This window comes from Mauremys reevesii, linkage group 21 (assembly GCF_016161935.1).
Source record: "Mauremys reevesii isolate NIE-2019 linkage group 21, ASM1616193v1, whole genome shotgun sequence".
In the NCBI taxonomy this organism is placed as follows: Eukaryota; Metazoa; Chordata; order Testudines; family Geoemydidae; genus Mauremys; species Mauremys reevesii.
Genome location: NC_052643.1, coordinates 22,178,647 through 22,196,330, shown reverse-complemented (window position 1 = coordinate 22,196,330; position 17,684 = coordinate 22,178,647). Strand labels below are relative to the sequence as shown.

Below are 17,684 nucleotides of genomic sequence, written 5' to 3'. Positions count from 1 at the left end.
GTCGCACCTTCTGCACCCATCTGCAAGGCCGTTGTGTGACAGTATTCACGGACAACACCACCGCGATGTTCTACGTGAACAAGCAGGGCGGAGCCCGCTCCTCCCCCCTCTGCAAGGAAGCGATGCTCCTGTGGGACTTATGCGTGACCCACTCAATTCACCTGGAAGCATCCTTTCTTCCAGGAGTGCAGAACGCGCTGGCCGACCATCTCAGCAGGTCGTTCCTCTCCCACGAGTGGTCCCTCCGTCCAGATGTCGTCCACACAATCTTCCGAAGGTGGGGGTTTCCCCAAGTAGACCTATTCGCCTGCAGAGAGAACAGGAAGTGCCACCTGTTTTGCTCGTTCCAGGGTCGCTCGCCAGGCTCCCTATCGGACGCCTTCCTTTATCACTGAACGGATCGCCTCCTCTACGCCTTCCCTCCGTTCCCGCTCGTGCACCGAGTGCTCCTGAAACTTCGGAGGGACAGAGCCCACGTCATTCTAGTAGCGCCGGCCTGGCAGAGGCAGCACTGGTTCACCCTGCTGCTCGAGCTCTCCATTCGGGAACCCATCCCCCTTCCGTTGTGGCCGTACCTCATCACCCAGGATTTTGGCAGACTCCACCATCCGAACCTGCAGTCCCTCCATCTTACAGCTTGGTACCTGAGTGGCTGACTCACGCGGAGAGGGGCTGTTCTGCAGCGGTTCAACAGGTCCTGCTCGAGAGCAGGAAGCCTTCCACTCGCACCACGTACCTGGCGAAGTGGAAGAAGTTTGCACTCTGGTGTGATCATCGAGGTCTTAATCCATTCCTGGAACCGGTCCCTACCATCCTGGACTACCTCTGGCACCTTAAGGAGCAAGGTCTGGCGGTCTCCTCCTTGAGAGTTCATCTGGCAGCGGTATCCGCCTTCCGTCCCTCCGTGGAAGGTCGGTCAATTTTCTCGAACCAGATGGTTTCCCGCTTCCTCAAGGGCCTGGACCGATTGTACCCGCCGGTGCGGCGCCCTGCCCCGTCCTGGGATTTGAACCTCGTGTTGGCCAAGCTGATGGGTCCGCCGTTCGAGCCCTTAGCTACGTGCTCCCTGCTCTACCTCTCGTGGAAGATGGCCTTCCTCGTTGCCATTACATCAGCGAGGCGAGTTTCTGAGCTTCGCGCTCTAATGGTTAATCCGCCATACACGGTCTTCCATGGGGACAAGGTCCAGCTTCGCCCTCATCCGGCCTTCCTCCCGAAGGTGGTGTCAGCTTTCCATCTCAACCAGGAGATCTTCCTCCCGGTGTTCTTCCCGAAGCCGCATGCCTCACCTCGGGAACAGCAGCTGCATACCCTCGACGTCCGCAGAGCGCTCGCTTTCTACATCGAGCGGACTAAGCCCTTCCGGCGTTCGCCCCAGCTGTTCGTAGCGGTGGCTGACCGCATGAAAGGAGAGCCGATATCCTCCCAGCGGATTTCCTCCTGGGTCACTGCGTGTATCCGGACCTGCTACGAGCTGGCTCGCGTACCACCAGGCCGCGTCACTGCACACTTGACGAGGGCGCACGCCTCATCGGTTGCCTTCCTGGCCAACGTTCCGATCCAGGACATCTGCCGAGCGGCCACCTGGTCTTCGGTCCACACCTTCGCCTCCCACTACGCGTTGGTGCAGCAGTCTCGAGACGACGCAGCCTTCGGCTCCGCGGTATTATACTCCGCCACGTCTCACTCCGACCCCACCGCCTAGGTAAGGCTTGGGAATCACCTAACTGGAATGCATAGGAGCAATCACTCGAAGAAGAAAAGACGGTTACTCACCTGTAGTAACTGTTGTTCTTCGAGATGTGTTGCTCCTATCCATTCCAGACCCGCCCTCCTTCCCCACTGTCGGAATAGCCGGCAAGAAGGAACTGAGGAGCGGACGGGCCGGCTGGGGTATATAACTCGCACCATGGCGGCGCCACTCCAGGGGGCACCAGCCGGCCCGCCGGTGTTGCTAGGGTAAAAAGTTCCGAGATGCCGTGCACGCGCGGCGCGCACACCTAACTGGAATGGATAGGAGCAACACATCTCGAAGAACAACAGTTACTACAGGTGAGTAACCATCTTTTGTGACCCAGAGCCGGTGAGGGGCACTGTGCCCTGACCTTGGGGAGGGTACCTTGCCCGAGGCACAGGACCCTACCCTGGAGGGGAGGGGGCGCCGAGGGACACAGCTCAGAGAGGCTGCAGCCTCAGACCCAGCCAGTGAGAGGGAGCCGGTCCCCATGCCTTCCCTAGCTGCTGAGTTTCAGGCCGAGTTTCAGAAAGATCCCTCCTTGTGGAAGCTAAGGGACCTGGCCAACCTCAGTGCAGTACAGACCATGGGGAGAGGTTGCAAGGAGAGGTTCCTGTGGGAGAAGGGGTTCCTGTACTGAGACTGGGCTTCCCCAGGGGAAATGGAGTCCTGGGATATCAGGTGGTCCCCCAGGAGTATCGCTGAAAGCTACTGTACCTGGCACATGACATCCCTCTCGCAGGGCACCAGGGAATCTGGTGCACCACGCAAAGGCTGCTACAGAACTTTTACTGGCCTGGAATCTTTACTATGGTCCAATGGTATTGCTGATCCTGTGACCCCTGTCAGAGCGCGGGGAAGGTCCGGGACAAGAGGAAAGCGGCTTTGAGACCCTTGCTCATCATAGAGGAGCCTTTCCAGAAGGTGGCCATGGACATAGTGGGACCTGTCAATTAAGATGACCCAGGCGGAGAAGAAATACATTCCGGTGGTGGTAGATTTCGCCACCCACTACTCCGAGGCAGTGCCCTTAGCCTCCATTGAAGCAGACACTGTGGCAAATGTGCTGCTGACCATTTTCAGCCAAATGGGGTTCCCCAAGGAAGTCTTGACAGACCAAAGGTCCGGCACACCTGGGCCTCAGAAAACCACCCCCAATCCAATGGGCTGGTGGAAAGGTTCAACGGAACGGTAAAAGTGATGCTGAAAATCTTTATGAACCAGCACCCGCGGGATTGGAACAAGTACTTACCTCAGTTGCTGTTAGTCTACAGGGAAGTGCCCCAGGAGTCTACCGCGTTTTCTCCTTTCCAACTGTTATATCGTAGGATGGTAAGGGGGTCCCTAGACCTGATGAGAGATGAATGAGAGGGGAAGGCAGTGGGGGAGTATGGAGAGTCAGTGGGGGAGTATGTCCTGACCTTCCGAGAAAGACTTGCTGAGCTCATGGGCCAGGCCAGGGAGAATCTGGCCAGAGCCCAGAGGAAACTGAAAGTCTGGTATGACCGCATGGTATGGGCCTGTGCCTATGCCACTGGGGATCAGGTGATGGTTCTCATCCCCATGAGGAAAAACAAACTACAGGCTGCCTGGGAAGGTTCCCTTCAAGGTTGTCAAGCAGCTAAAAGAGGTAAACTATGTGGTGGAGCTGTCGAACCGGGCGCATCACCGCCATATTATGAGAGGGGGAATGTGCTGTTGGCCGTGTGTAGACATTAAGAGGAGCAGGGAGATGACCCTTTAGTAGATCTATTCCCTGGGACAAGAGCTGATTCTCCCTTGGAAACAATTCCCCTATCTGATTGGCTAACCCCTGCCCAGCAAGCTGAGATCAGAGGGGTGCTGCATCTGTACCGACTGCTGTTTTCCAACCAGCCTGGACGCACTAATTTGACTGTCCACCAGGTGGACACCGGATCGCATCCTCCAATAAGATGCTCCCCCTTCCGCGTCCCAGGGAAAACTGCACAGGACCTGGAAAGAGAGGTCAGTGACATGCTGTCTTTGGGGGTGATTCAGCCGTCTTCCAGCCCTTGGGCCTCACCAGTGGTGCTGGTCTCCAAAAAGGACGGGTCGATCCAGTTCTGTGTGGAAGCTAGACAAGATGGTCTGGACTGAGGCGTGCCAGAGGGCTCTCTGTGCTCTGAAGGAGGCTCTAGTCAGTGGCCTGGTTCTGGCAAACTCAGACGTTGACAAGCCCTTTATGGTGTTCATCGATGCCTCAGACATGGGACTGGGGGCAGTGCTAATGCAGGATGATGAAAAGGGGGAGAGATACCCCATCGTGTATCACAGAATCATAGAATCTCAGGGTTGGAAGGGACCTCAGGAGGTCATCTAGTCCAACCCCCTGCTCAAAGCAGGACCAAACCCAACTAAATCATCCCAGACAGGGCTTTGTCAAGCCTGACCTTAAAAACCTCTAAGGAAGGAGATTCCACCACCTCCCTAGGGAACCCATTCCAGTTCTTCACCACCCTACTAGTGAAAAAGTTTTTCCTAATGTCCAACCTAAACCTCCCCCTCTGCAACTTGAGACCATTACTCCTTGTTCTGTCATCTTCTACGACTGAGAACAGTCTAGATCCATCCTCTTTGGAACCCCCTTTCAGGTAGCTGAAAGCAGCTATCAAATCCCCCCTCATTCTTCTCTTCTGCAGGCTAAACAATCCCAGTTCCCTCAGCCTCTCCTCATAAGTCATGTGCTCCAGCCCCCTAATTATTTTTGTTGCCCTCCGCTGGACTCTCTCCAATTTATCCACATCCTTCTTGTAGTGTGGGGCCCAAAACTGGACACAGGACTCCAAATGAGGCCCCACCAGTGCTGAATAGAGGGGAATGATCACATCCCTCGATCTGCTGGAAATGCCCCATCTTATACAACCCAAAATGCCATTAGCCTTCTTGGCAACAAGGGCACACTGTTGACTCATATTCAGCTTTTCGTCCACCATAACCCCTAGGTCCTTTTCTGCAGAACTGCTGCCCAGCCATTCGGTCCCTAGTCTGTAACAGTGCATGGGATTCTTCCGTCCTAAGTGCAGGACTCTGCACTTGTCCTTGTCCTCTGTCACTTCCTCATCATATTTCTTTTGGCCCAATCCTCTAATTTGTCTAGGTCCCTCTGTATCCCATCCCTACCCTCCAGCGTATCAACCACTCCTCCCAGTTTAGTGTCATCTGCAAACTTGCTAAGGGTGCAGTCCACAGCATCCTCCAGATCGTTAATGAAGATATTGAACAAAACCGGCACCAGCACCGACCCGTGGGGCACTCCACTTGATACCGGCTGCCAACTAGACATGGAACCATTGATCACTACCCGTTGAGCCCGACCATCTAGCCAGTTTTCTATGCACCTTACCGTCCATTCATCCAGCCCAGACTTCTTTAACTTGCTGGCAAGAGTACTGTGAGAGACTGTATCAAAAGCTTTGCTAAAGTCCAGAAATAGCACATCCACTGCTTTCCCCTCATCCACAGAACCGGTTATCTCATCATAGAAGGCAATTAGATTAGTCAGGCATGACTTGCCCTTGGTGAATCCATGCTGACTGTTCCTGATCACTTTCCCCTCCTTTAAGTGGTTCAGAACTGATTCCTTGAGGACCTGTTCCATGATTTTTCCAGGGACTGAGGTGAGACTGACTGGCCTGTAGTTCCCTGGATCTTCCTTCTTCCCTTTTTTAAAGATGGGCACTACATTAGCTTTTTTCCAGTCTTCCGGGACCTCCCCCAATCGCCATGATTTTTCAAAGATAATGGCCAATGGCTCTGCAATCTCATCGGCCAACTCCTTTAGCACCCTCGGATGCAGCGCATCCGGCCCCATGGACTTGTGCTCGTCCAGCTTTTCTAAATAGTCCCGAACTACTTCTTTCTCCACAGAGAGCTGGTCACCTCCTCCCCATACCGTGCTGCAGAGTGCAGCTGTCTGGAGCTGACCTTGTCTGTGAAGACAGAGGCAAAAAAAGCATTAAGTACACTAGCTTTCTCCACATCCTCTGTCACTAGGTTCCCTCCCTCATTCAGCAAGGGGCCCACACTTTCCTTGACTTTCTTCTTGTTGCTAACGTACCTGAAGAAACCCTTCTTGTTACTCCTAACATCTCCGGCTAGCTGCAACTCCAAGCGTGATTTGGCCTTCCTAATTTCACTCCTGCATGCCTGAGCAATACTTTTATACTCCTCCCTGGTTATTTGTCCAATCTTCCACTTCTTGTAAGCTGTTTTTTTGTGTTTAAGACGAGCAAGGATTTCACTGTTAAGCCAAGCTGGTCGCCTGCCATATTTACTTTTCTTCCTACACATTGGGATGGTTTGTTCCTGCAACCTCAGTAAGGATTCTTTAAAATACAGCCAGCTTTCCTCGACTCCCTTTCCTCATCATGTTATTACTTCGTTCTAAACCATGAGGTGCAGCAACAGCACATGCGTGCACCAAAGAACAGTACTGTTTTCAAAAGGTCCAGCTCTGGATGTATGGCTCATGCATATAACCCTCAGTAGAATACAGATAGGGACCACATATCTCGAAGAACCTCCAGTTACAGGTAAGTTACCTCCACTTCTAAATCTGGACTGATCATCCCAGAATTTACTTCCATAGTGGTCTTTTTGGTAAGAAAAGTGTGGACTGCTACTGAACAATTGAAGTTTATGTAGCAGCCACATCAGTATACCATGTCTCTGTGTAATGCAACTTTGCTGTTGGCCATTCTGTACTGTGGTATGGAAGAAGTGTTTGGCAATTAGGACAGGGGACTGGGTGTCTGGAATCTTGGGTTCTCTCCTTCACTCTGGAAGGAGTATTGTCAAGTGAGTTAGAGCAGAAGAGTGGACGTTAAGGCCAATGTTCCTTCTAATTTTTTCCATTCATCTGAGGAATGAATTTTGTTTCATTTACCAATATTGAGGTAATGTACGGATGCGTGCCACCAGTAGAAACCAAAAAAACTAGATATATATTTTTAAAAACTTACATGGGGTAATTATTCCAGCCAGGACAGGTTAGGCATTTTAGAACTCATTATTCAAAGAATTAAATTTAAGCATAAGAGAGAAATAAAATTATGAAATGCATAGATCAGGCAAGAAATTAAAATAACAGCATATTGAAAGAATAAAATTACACAGAATATATGTGCATTGCAGAAAGTACCAAGAAGTAACAACAGCAACAATAATACAAGTAGGTTTTGGGAGGTGTGTGTGAAAGAGACTCTGTGTGTGTATGTGTGTGTATATGAGAGAGAGAGAGTCAGAGACAAATGTGTATATGTGTGAGAGACAGAGTTGTGTGTGTGTTGGCTGCTGGGGAAGTCTATGAGAGACCATGTGCTGTCTCTTTAAGCACAGTGGCACTCACCAGAAGGTTCGTTGTTCAATCTGCAGCAGCTGCCAGCAGCTCCGTCCTGCTCCTGAGCCTTGTCCCCCCTTCCCTGCTCTGTGGAGATGGGGTACATGGAGAGGGTGGAGGTGGGGAGAGGGGAACCCCCCCCCCCCCCCGATTTTGCACAGCAAGCAGGAGGTTCCTGGGAACAGCTGGCCAGGAGCCTCCAAGGCAGAGGGCAGGAGCAACTTGGCTCCAGAACAGCAGGAGGAGGGGCACCTGCACATGTCACCGGATGTGCACATCTTTGCTAATCAAGTACGCGGCACTTGATTGATTCTTGAGCGGCCACCTGGTTTAGAGGGAACACAAGTTAGGACTTGTTCTTCAGTCTCATCTTTGCCATGGACTCACCATGTGACCGTAGGGCTCACACTTCACCTCTATGCCATAGTTTCTCCTTCTGTAAAATGTGTCTAATAATATAATACTGACTTACCTCCTAGGGGAGATGAGAGGTTTCTTTTATAATTATAAATGCTTTTCAGGCTTTTGCTACAGAAGGGCTTAGGATTAGTATTATTAATGTGACTCTCATGGGAAGGTTGCAGACAACCTGTAGCAATGCTGTCATTCCTCTACGTTGTGTTAATGTTATTGTCTACAGCAGGGGTAGGCAACCTATGGCACGCGTGCCGAAGGCGGCACGCGAGCGGATTTTCAGTGGCACTCACACTGCCCGGGTCCTGGCCACTGGTCTGGGGGGCTCTGCATTTTATTTCATTTTAAATGAAGCTTCTTAAACATTTTAAGAACCTTATTTACTTTATATACAACAATAGTTTAGTTATACATTATAGACTTATAGAAAGAGGCCTTCTAAAAATGTTAAAATGTATCACTGGCATGCGAAACCTTAAATTAGAGTGAATAAATGAAGTCTCGGCACACCACTTCTGAAAGGTTGCCGACCCCTGGTTTACAGTATGTCCAAGGCTAAATTATGGAATAGACCCTCTGCCACTTCCTCCCTTTTTCTACCCTCACTGTAAGTAGCTCCCTTCCTGTTGCTCAATTAGAAGACAGCATAGTTCTTTATAAGCATCTCCTGAGCTTGTTCTGGGTAAATGACAAGCAATGGTACTCTGAAAGAACTCTCTGATTGTACATAATGCTGTTTGTTTCTGAACCATAAAGCTTTCAGAGATGATATTTGAGGTTTAAAAGCTTAAAGGGAGGAGGGAAGGATTTCTGAAAGGACTGATTGACAGGTTTTCACCATTGCATGAATCAATGGGATTTTAATTTAGTCCTTTATAGTCACCAAACATTCAAAAGACTTTTAAAGACTGCATTACTCCTAACACAGGTGTTCTCAAACTGGGGGTTGTGACTGCTCAGGGGGTGCAAGGTTATTATGTGGGGGGTCATGAGTACATGCAGAGAGCAACTGCTATAACTTATATAATTTAAAACTAGTGTTTTAGAAAATTACACCTTTCCGTTGCAAAATGTAGTGTATTTACTTCAAAAAATATTGTAAACATATAATGCAGAGATCTTTGTTCCTAAACAAAATATATATATATTATCATCACTTTAATGAAATTGGGTTCTGGGGATTGTAGTATCATGTTGTGACGTTATTGATATAAATGGGGACCATATAGAACATGGGTTGCAACCAAGGTCCTGTAGTGGCACCAAATCCTAAGTAAAGGGGGTCATATAAGGTGTCTAAGACCAGGTTATGGGTTGCTGTTATTAATTATGCTGTCTGTATGCTGTCTGTATTTTTTTTATGAGTTTATATGAATGTTAGTGGCTATGTATTGCAAGTATGTGCTGTGCTGCTGTTGCTCTGGAAGCAAGCCCAGACAAGCTGGTGTTGCTCTGTCTGCCTAGCCTATTAAGGACCCCATTATGACATTATGAGATGAGGCAGGGACGAAGGCAGAGACAGCCTTGTGTGACCAGGACCTGTATGTGGACTGGGACTCCATATTTTGACTCCAAATTTTTTTTTGAAATTTCACAGTGAAAGACAAGACAAAGTCTATATGGAAAAAGTGTATATAAGCCTGATGCTTCATCTTCTTTCTCTTCAATCTCTGGCTTTGACTTTCTGGAGGACTTTTGCTCAAACTGAAGCTTTTGACCGACTGAATCCCTGGGGATGGGGATGTGGGACTGTACTTAAAAGAAACAATCTAACTCCAGCACTGCTGCAACAAAGCACTGAACTTTAACTATTGCACTATGTAATTGATATGTAATTTTAACCATTTCTACCTCTCTTTTCTTTTTTTTTCCCTTTTAAAATATTTTAGATTATTTTAGATTCTATTGATTAGAGCTGATTGATTTGTGGGATGTGATCTGATGTATATATTGATGGGGCTGGGGGGGGTCGAGGAACTTCGACCTTTGGGATCGGGGAACCTTTTCTTTTATTGGGGTGTTCCAGGACGAGTGCACTGGTGGTGATAGGAGTGGGCTGGGAGGGTGATACTGGGGGTGTGGGAGTGTGGTTAAATTGCTTGTGTGTGGTTTGTGGGCTCAGGGGGTGGGTTTTGTCCTTTTTCTTTTGTGGAAAAGTTTGCCCTGGGGTGCCCAAAACTGTAGCTGCCCTGTTTCCTGATTTGGCACTGAAGGTCCTGATTTGGCACTCTCGTCACATGTGCACATGTTTGTTGTCTTGAGACTAAAAAGGTGGGACTGAGACAACATTAGAGGGCTTCAGCAGCTGAAGAGCTGCATTAAACTGAGTTTGGCAAACGCCCTAATAATTTATAATTTAGCAGTCAGAGACGCAGGCGGGGGTGGCCTTGTTTAAAATGCTAAATTTTAAATGTGCTGCCTTCAGAGCTGGGAGGCTGTGAAAAGTGATATTAACAAATATAGAAATACCACTTTTCACAGCTTCCTAGTTAGCTATCAAGTGTGCTGTGAAAAGTAATATTAACAAACATACAAACATTCCTTTTCACAGAAGACTTAGCGCCACATTGCCACCCTTACTTCTGCATCCAGCTCTGAAGGGAGTGCCAACTCCAGTAGCAACGCAGAAGTAAGGGTGGCAATGGGCCACTAAGTCTGCTGTGAAAAGTAATATTGGCAAAGTTTCTTCACACCCCCTTCCCTCACTATTAAACAGTATATTTTTTTAAAAAAAATATCTTTTCTCCTTGTAATAATAATTAAATGAAAATGTGTTTTAGTCTTAATTTAAAAGTGGTGAGAAAAGGTAAGTTCATTTTAAACAGTAGGGTTCTAAATTTACCATTTATAATAGAGTTAAATATAAAAAAAAGTGTTTTTAATTTATAATGGGGATCACACTCAAAGGCTTGCTGTCTGAAAGGTGTCACCAATACAAAATTTATGAATTACTGTAATCTCAGCAAGAAGAGTCAGTAAACTGCAGGCTTTGATGTCTGACCCTTCTTATACATTGTTTCATAAAAGCAGCAAAGAATCCTGTGGCACCTTATAGACTAACAGATGTTTTGGAGCATGAGCTTTCGTGGGTGAATACCCACTTCGTCGGATACAAGTGAAGTGGGTATTCACCCACGAAAGCTCATGCTCCAAAACGTCTGTTAGTCTATAAGGTGTCACAGGATTCTTTGCTGCTTTTACAGATCCAGACTAACTCGGCTACCCCTCTGATACATTGTTTCATAAGGAGACAATGTATTTTTTGTTCACACTCATTCTTACCTAAAATAGTTTCTAAATTCTGCTTGAACGAGTTGAAATCAATACATCCTCCTTCCCCCGAGCACATTTTTTTCTGGGAAAAGTTAGGTTGCATGTCTTAGATGTTAAGAGGGTCCATATTTACTATCTGGACAGGACAAGCCCTCTAGGGCAGGGGTGAGCAAACTATGGCCCACGGGCCACGTCTGGCCCATCAGATCTTTTTAACCTGGCCCTCGAGCTCCTGTCAGGAAGTGGGTTGTGAGGCTTGCCCCGCTCCGCTTGTGCCGTGGCTCCGTATGGCTCCCAGAAGCACTGGCATGTTCCCTCTCTGGCTCCTATGCGTAGGGGCAGCCAGGGGGCTCCGCACACTGCCCCCACCCGAAGCGCTAGTTCTGCAACTCCTGTTGGCCAGGAACAGCAGGCAGTGGGAGCTGCAAGGGCGGCACCTGTAGACAGGGCAACACACATAGCCCCCTGGTCGGTGCCGCACCCCCTCATCGGAGCCAGAGGGGGGACATGCCACTGCTTCCAGAAGCTGCGGGGGTGGTGCTTATGGACAGGGCAGTGCACAGAGCCATCTGGCCACGTCTCCGCATAGGAGCTGGGGGGGGGGGGGGACACGCTGCTGCTTCTGGGAACTGCTTGAGGTAAGCACTGCCCAGAGGCTGCACCCCTGACTTCCTCCAGTGGCCCAACTCTGTGCCCTAGCCCTGATCCCCCGTCCACCCTCTGAATCCCTCGGTCCCAGCCTGGAGCACCCTCAGAACCCCTCGGTCCCAGTCTGGAGCATCCTCCTGCACCCCTAATCCCCAGCCCCACCCCAGCACCTGCACACCCAGCTGGAGCTCGCACCCCCCTGCATCCCACCCCCCTGCCCCAGCCCAGAGCCCCCTCTGACACCCTGAACTAATTTCTGGCACCCCCACAGAGCCCGCCGGAGCCCTAACCCCCTCCCGCACCCCAACCCCCAATTTTGTGAGCCTGCTATACAATGTCCATACCCAGATGTGGCCCTCAGGCCAAAAAGTTTGCCCACCCCTGCCTTAGGGGCTTGTCTACACAATGAGTTACTGTATAGCTAGCCAGGGTGTGAATCAACAACACACCAGCTTGTCACGCAGTAACTCACCATGTGGATGCTTTCATAACACAGTGAAAGTCCTGGAGTGCAATTTAGTCATTTGTAGTATGTGAAGCCCCACTCCCAGACTTTAACTGCACTATATCATTGTCCGCATGGGGAATTACTGTGCAGCAAGCTGGTGCAGGGTATATTCACAGCCAGGCTTGCTGTGCAGTAATTCACCATGTAAACATGACTTGGTGTTACAGTGTGTGGGGGAGTCAGGGCCCTGCACTCCCCCGCCCCCCCAACTTCCTGCGAGTCACCGTGACTCTCAGCCAGCCAGTAAAACAGAAGGTTTATTAGATGACAGGAATACAGTCTAAAACAGCTTGTAGAAAACAGGACCCCTCAGCCAGCTCCAAACTGAAACTCCCTCCAGCAGTCTCACCCAGCCACACACCCTGGCTCCTCCTCCAGCCTTTGTCCAGTTTCCCGGACAGAAGGTATCACCTGGCCCCAATTCTCTCCTGGGCTCAAGTTAGTGCTGGCGGTCAAGTACCATCCCTCAGTGAAGTTACACCCTTATATTCCACCACCATCTAGTATTAATGCAGATGGTAAACTAGTAAAACTCCCATGCAACATTACCAGGTTAATACTCCCTACTCCGTCACACTTGAGACTAGATTTTTGTGAGGGTTATGGTGAGAAGTCCAAGGGTGTTGGTTGACTCTACCCAGATATTGCCCTAATGGATTAGGTTTAATAATCTGCTATGACTTTACATTTATTTCAGTACCTGAGGGCAGGGGCGGCTCCAGGCCCCAGCACGCCAAGCGTGTGCTTGGGACGGCAAGCTGCGGGGGGCACTCTGCCGGTCGCCAGGAGGGCGTCAGGCGGCTCCCGTGGACCTCCCGCAGACATGCCTGCGGAGGGTCCGCTGGTCCCACGGCTTCGGTGGAGCATCTGCAGGCACACCTGCGGGAGGTCCACCGGAGCCGCGGGACCAACGGACCCTCCGCAGGCATGTCTGCGGGAGGTCCACCGGAGCTGCGGGACTGGCGACCGGCAGAGCGCCCCCCCGCGGCGTGCCACCGTGCTTGGGGCGGCGAAATGGCTAGAGCCGCCCCTGCCTGAGGGTCTCAAACCACATTCCAACAAGTCTATAGCTGTTTCTACAACATGTCTCAGAACTACATAATTGAATTATATAAAGCTGCTGCCTGGCACACAATTCTTGTATCTACACAGCATAGTCTCTTGACTTGGCTTCCAGATTTAATGCTCAGTTTAGGTGAATGATCCTGCAGTCTTTAATTAGTTGACCTCAGATCTGCATTCTTTGCACATTGTTACTGCTGTTTAATCTCAGAATGGCTTCAGTACTGACAATACGCAAAAGATGTAATTTGCCAATATCTGTGGTTTCTTGTGAAGAATGTCAGTATAGATGCACATTTTCATTCTCCATCCTCTCTTCTTCAGCATCTTCGACATGGATTCTGTTTAAATGGATCTGAACATTTGGTGTTGTGAGGGATCATGCTGCCTCAATGGTCTGAGCATTGTAGAGGGTTCTACTTTTGGTGCTGAAAGTGTATGCACATTTGAGTGTTGATCTATGCTGACAATTCTGAAGAACCAGTTATTGTTTAGGTTTCAGTGTGGTAGCCGTGTTAGTCTGTATCAGCCAAAAGAACAAGGAGTACTTGTGGCACCTTAAGCTTATGCCCAAATAAATTTTAGTCTCTAAGGTGCCACAAGTACTCCTTGTTCTTTTTGCAGTTATTGTTTAGTAACCTCTTTTTTTTTTTTTCCCCCAACAGAAAGTCAACCACTTTTTCTAGAGGGTGATGACTAGCATGCACAGATTCTTCTGAATGGTCTGGTTATCAGTGAATAATTTCCTTGCACTTTGTGTATCATTCTGTTTTTTCTTCCTAACTGTGTATTCTGATGTCCTTTGTAGCTGCTCTTTAATCATAGAATAAAAAATCTGCTTTTGACTTGACAAGCCCTCCACGATAACTAGGAGGACTGTAAAGGATTTTAGTTTTCCTACTGGCAGATTGCAAAAGTTTCACAATATCCTTTACTAACTGGTTTCAGTTAAGTTGACTGGATCTGTATGTGTGCATCCCTGCCAGTCTGTATCAGCCAGGAATAAGATTCCTTTCTGGGGAAGGGACAAAACCAGTTGGAGGAAGGTATAGCGGACTATTTTTACCCACCCTTTTCTCTGATCAGCACAAAGGTTCTTTCAGTCTTCCGGCACTGCACGATTTTGGACTGTGTCCAAACTTTCATATATTGCCCATTGTAATTTTCATTTGTATGTTGCAGCTGTTTGAATGTCTCTCAGGTGATGTAACTGAATGCATCACTACTTAGAATGTAATAAAGGGGTTTGGACAAGCCCTTAGATTTAAACCATGTGTCTCATGTGCCCTTACCTAGCTCTCTTGGTTTTCAAATAGCCTGAAAATATTCTTCGTTTGTAGATTAGGAGCCTGGAATTTCCTTCTGCTTTCTTTCTAATATCCTTTAATGCAGGCTGATTTTTCTGTGGGGTACATTGGCAATATCCCCTTCTATTAATTTTTGTAGTGTTTTGAAATTCCTGAGATTTAAACGGCTGTTTTTAAACAAAGAGAGGTGTTTTTGTGAATACTGTTCATTGAGAAAAGAGTGCTAGATTGTTGCAATGTGAGTATAAAACAAATTAACAAAGATTTCATTGCACTGAATTGCTGGGGGGATATCTCTTGCAGTTGTGATTCCTCATTGATTTTCCATCTCTTGTTTTACTGACCTGGAAACTGCATTTTAAGCACCTTAGATTAAATCATAGATATGGTAGAATAGAAACAAGTATTTGAGCCATGGAAAGTATTTTATTTAGATCTGCATAGTATGTTTGGCTTTTTTGAGAGACCGAAGAAGGAGCTAATTTTCCAAAAGAACTACTTTGAATTTTTATTCTTCTTTATTGATGGCAAGTCCATCAGTCAGCAATGTCAGATTTTCTGTGCAAAAGTGAGAAATAAATGGGTAATTTCCTATCTTGTTGCCATTGTGTGTCACTTATTCTGACTGGTAGCAAGCACCTGTTGCACCACTTTGCAAATCACAGTGAGCAGTTTTTTCCATCAAAAATCACAACATTGTTTGGTATAATTTATGATGATTGACAGTCTCATAGTAAGGTCACATGACTGAAATATCAAGGATATTGCAATGAAATCCCCTACTATAACTGAATCAAGGTTGTGATATTAGTTTCCACACCTTCATGAGCACCAGTTTCACATAAGTAGTTAAATAATGTTTGAATTGGACCACATTTTAAAAATGCTGCTGATTCTGGCCTCCTTCATATCTGGCAGTTCCTTACTCCCAAAGAATAGAATGGAAAATAAAGATTAAATTACTAATATTATGTTTTACTAATAGTTTATCTCCTTACAGGTAACACAGGTAGCAAGACAACCAGGACCTCCTGCACCATCCCCTTACTCTGCACATGAAATAAACAAAGGACACCCAAATCTTGCTGCAACGCCACCAGGACATGCATCATCCCCTGGACTTTCACAGGTAAGAGAGGTGCTGATCAGAAATTTGCCTGCTGTTGTTGGGTTTTTTTAGTATTTTTCCCTCAGCTCAAGGAGCTCAATTTAAATTTATCTGCTTTCTGTAACCACTATAAAACTGATTAATGGGGAGCATGCCATTTTAAAGCAACTCCAACGCTGTAGTGACTTAGGTGTACCACCCTAGTTGGTTGTTAATCATTATTGAATCATTATCAAATTGCAGAAAATATTGGTGACAGTGTTGAGGAATATCCCCATTTTCTCACAAACTGCTCTGGGTTATGGTCCACTTTTGCAGAAGTGCCTCACATACTGTTACAGTGTTTTTTCATGTTACATTTTTTACACGATGCTGGTGGGCAGAGCACTTTACAATTAATATTAGAAATAGTGAAATAAAGTTACAAAAATAAGTGCCAACAAAATGACAGATTGCAAAAAAAAAAAAAAAAGTACAGAAGAGCGCAATAGAAATAATAGTAAGGATGAACAAATAATGTTTGATTAGCAAGTTATTGAGAACAAATTAGTTTTTAGATGTTTTAAAAGACTACTGTTGTACTGGAGTGAAAGTGAAAGGGGGAGCATACTCCATAAAAGAAGAGGCAAGCGAGAATGAGAAAAAGGAGATTGAGAAGGGATGCTACATGAAGCTATGAAGGATTGGGAGTGGAGGAAAGCCAGTGATGTGGAGAGCAGACAAAATGAGAATTAATGGTATGAACTTGTGGACAAAGGGAAAGCCAATCCCTGAATGACACTGGTGGAGAAGAGGAAGGAGAGTGACCCACACAAAGTTTTAAAATGTTAGCCAAATTCTTTTTTCCTTAATATTTTCCAATTGAGTCAATATTTGCAAAGAAGATGGGGTCTGTGCCAGAATCCCTACTCTAGGCAGCCATGGAGAATACTAGTTTGCGGTTCCAATGACTCTTACGGGCTTTGAAATTAGACCCAGATTGTGCCACCACTACATAGACTACAGTATTTTTTATCTGTGATGATCAGTAGGAGGAGCATGGCCTTGTATCCTCCCCAAACTCTTGGGGACACTTGTGGGTGATAGGAGGGAGCAGTCCCTATGCTTGCTTGTACCTGTCCCATGCTTTGGTGGCATAAAGGAAGGAAAGCATAAGGGCCAGATACAATCTAGCCCTGGTGAACGGATGAAAGCATCCAGTCATTTGTTTCTCTAGGTGGTTCTGGCAGCTCTTCCGCCAGTACATTGGACAAGCAGTGGCTAGAAATCTTGTTGAAATGAAAGCTTGAATCCTGTAGACAAATAGTAAAAAATGGAAGGGAGAATAATAGTTGTTTTCACTGGTTTTCATTATTTATGCAAATTGCCTTTAAACAGAGTTTTTCTGCTGTAGTGGGAAACAACTGCTGACCCTCTTCTTGTGAGTAGAGTCTCCTCTGCTGACCAGATGGAGGCAGCTAGAGCTTTGTATCTGGGCAAGCCTGGCTAGCAGGAGGTCTATCCATCAATTGCTCTTTATAATGTCAAGCCCCTGTAGGAGCTTCCATTAATCTCCCCAGTGGCGAATCTATTCTGTAATGAGATCTTTCTTGACTTCTACACCCTTTTGATTCCTCTGCTTTTGTCTTGACTGCTTTTACTTTCTTTTCTCCCCTGTGTTCCTTTACTGGTTTCTTCACGGGGCAGAGTACATACTCCTCTGCCTGACTTGCCTCCAGCAGGAAGAATGAAAATGGAAGTGACTCACACCGATGGCTCCCCATCAAAGCACCAATAGCCTCTTCTGCTCTGTGGGGCACCCCACTGAGGCATGGCCTTACTGGGGCTGGAAGATACAGAAATTTTGGGAGCAGCTGGAAACCCCTCATAGAGCCAGGCAGTAGCTGCAGCAGGCTTCTTGGCTCCTATCCGAAAACAATGTTACAAGAGAAATCAGCTGCAGCTGTGGCAACAGTTGCTCTTTAGAGAGCAAACCAGCATGGAAGAGAAGCAACAGCCCCTACTGTTGAGAGAAAACTCCAGCAAGCAAGGTAAAACCAGTTCCTCCTCCTCAGCAGTCAAGAAAGGGGGTTAGAATTTAATAGGGATCTTCTCATTCTTCCCTACTTTGCTCTGATAGCCAGAACCCATGCACATGGGTAAGCTCCCAGAGGTACTACACTGAATGCATTTAGTGATAGAAGAGCAGGCAGGTCTCCCCCCACCTATCCTTTGTGAGTGGCCTAGTAAATATACTACCAGCTATACTACCTCAGCATCTATATCATTAC

At 47.3% G+C, this 17,684-nt stretch overlaps 1 protein-coding gene across 13 annotated transcripts in view; it reads left to right on the top strand.

Annotated features, from left to right (window-relative positions):
• The window catches only part of EIF4G3 (eukaryotic translation initiation factor 4 gamma 3), a 466,091-nt gene that overhangs the window by 140,368 nt on the left and 308,039 nt on the right, over nucleotides 1-17,684 (top strand). For all 13 annotated transcript variants that reach the window (XM_039509520.1, XM_039509526.1, XM_039509519.1 and 10 more), the window contains exon 3: nucleotides 15,307-15,435. In XM_039509520.1, the coding sequence (XP_039365454.1) occupies nucleotides 15,307-15,435 (129 nt within the window). The remainder of the gene's footprint in view (nucleotides 1-15,306; nucleotides 15,436-17,684) is intronic.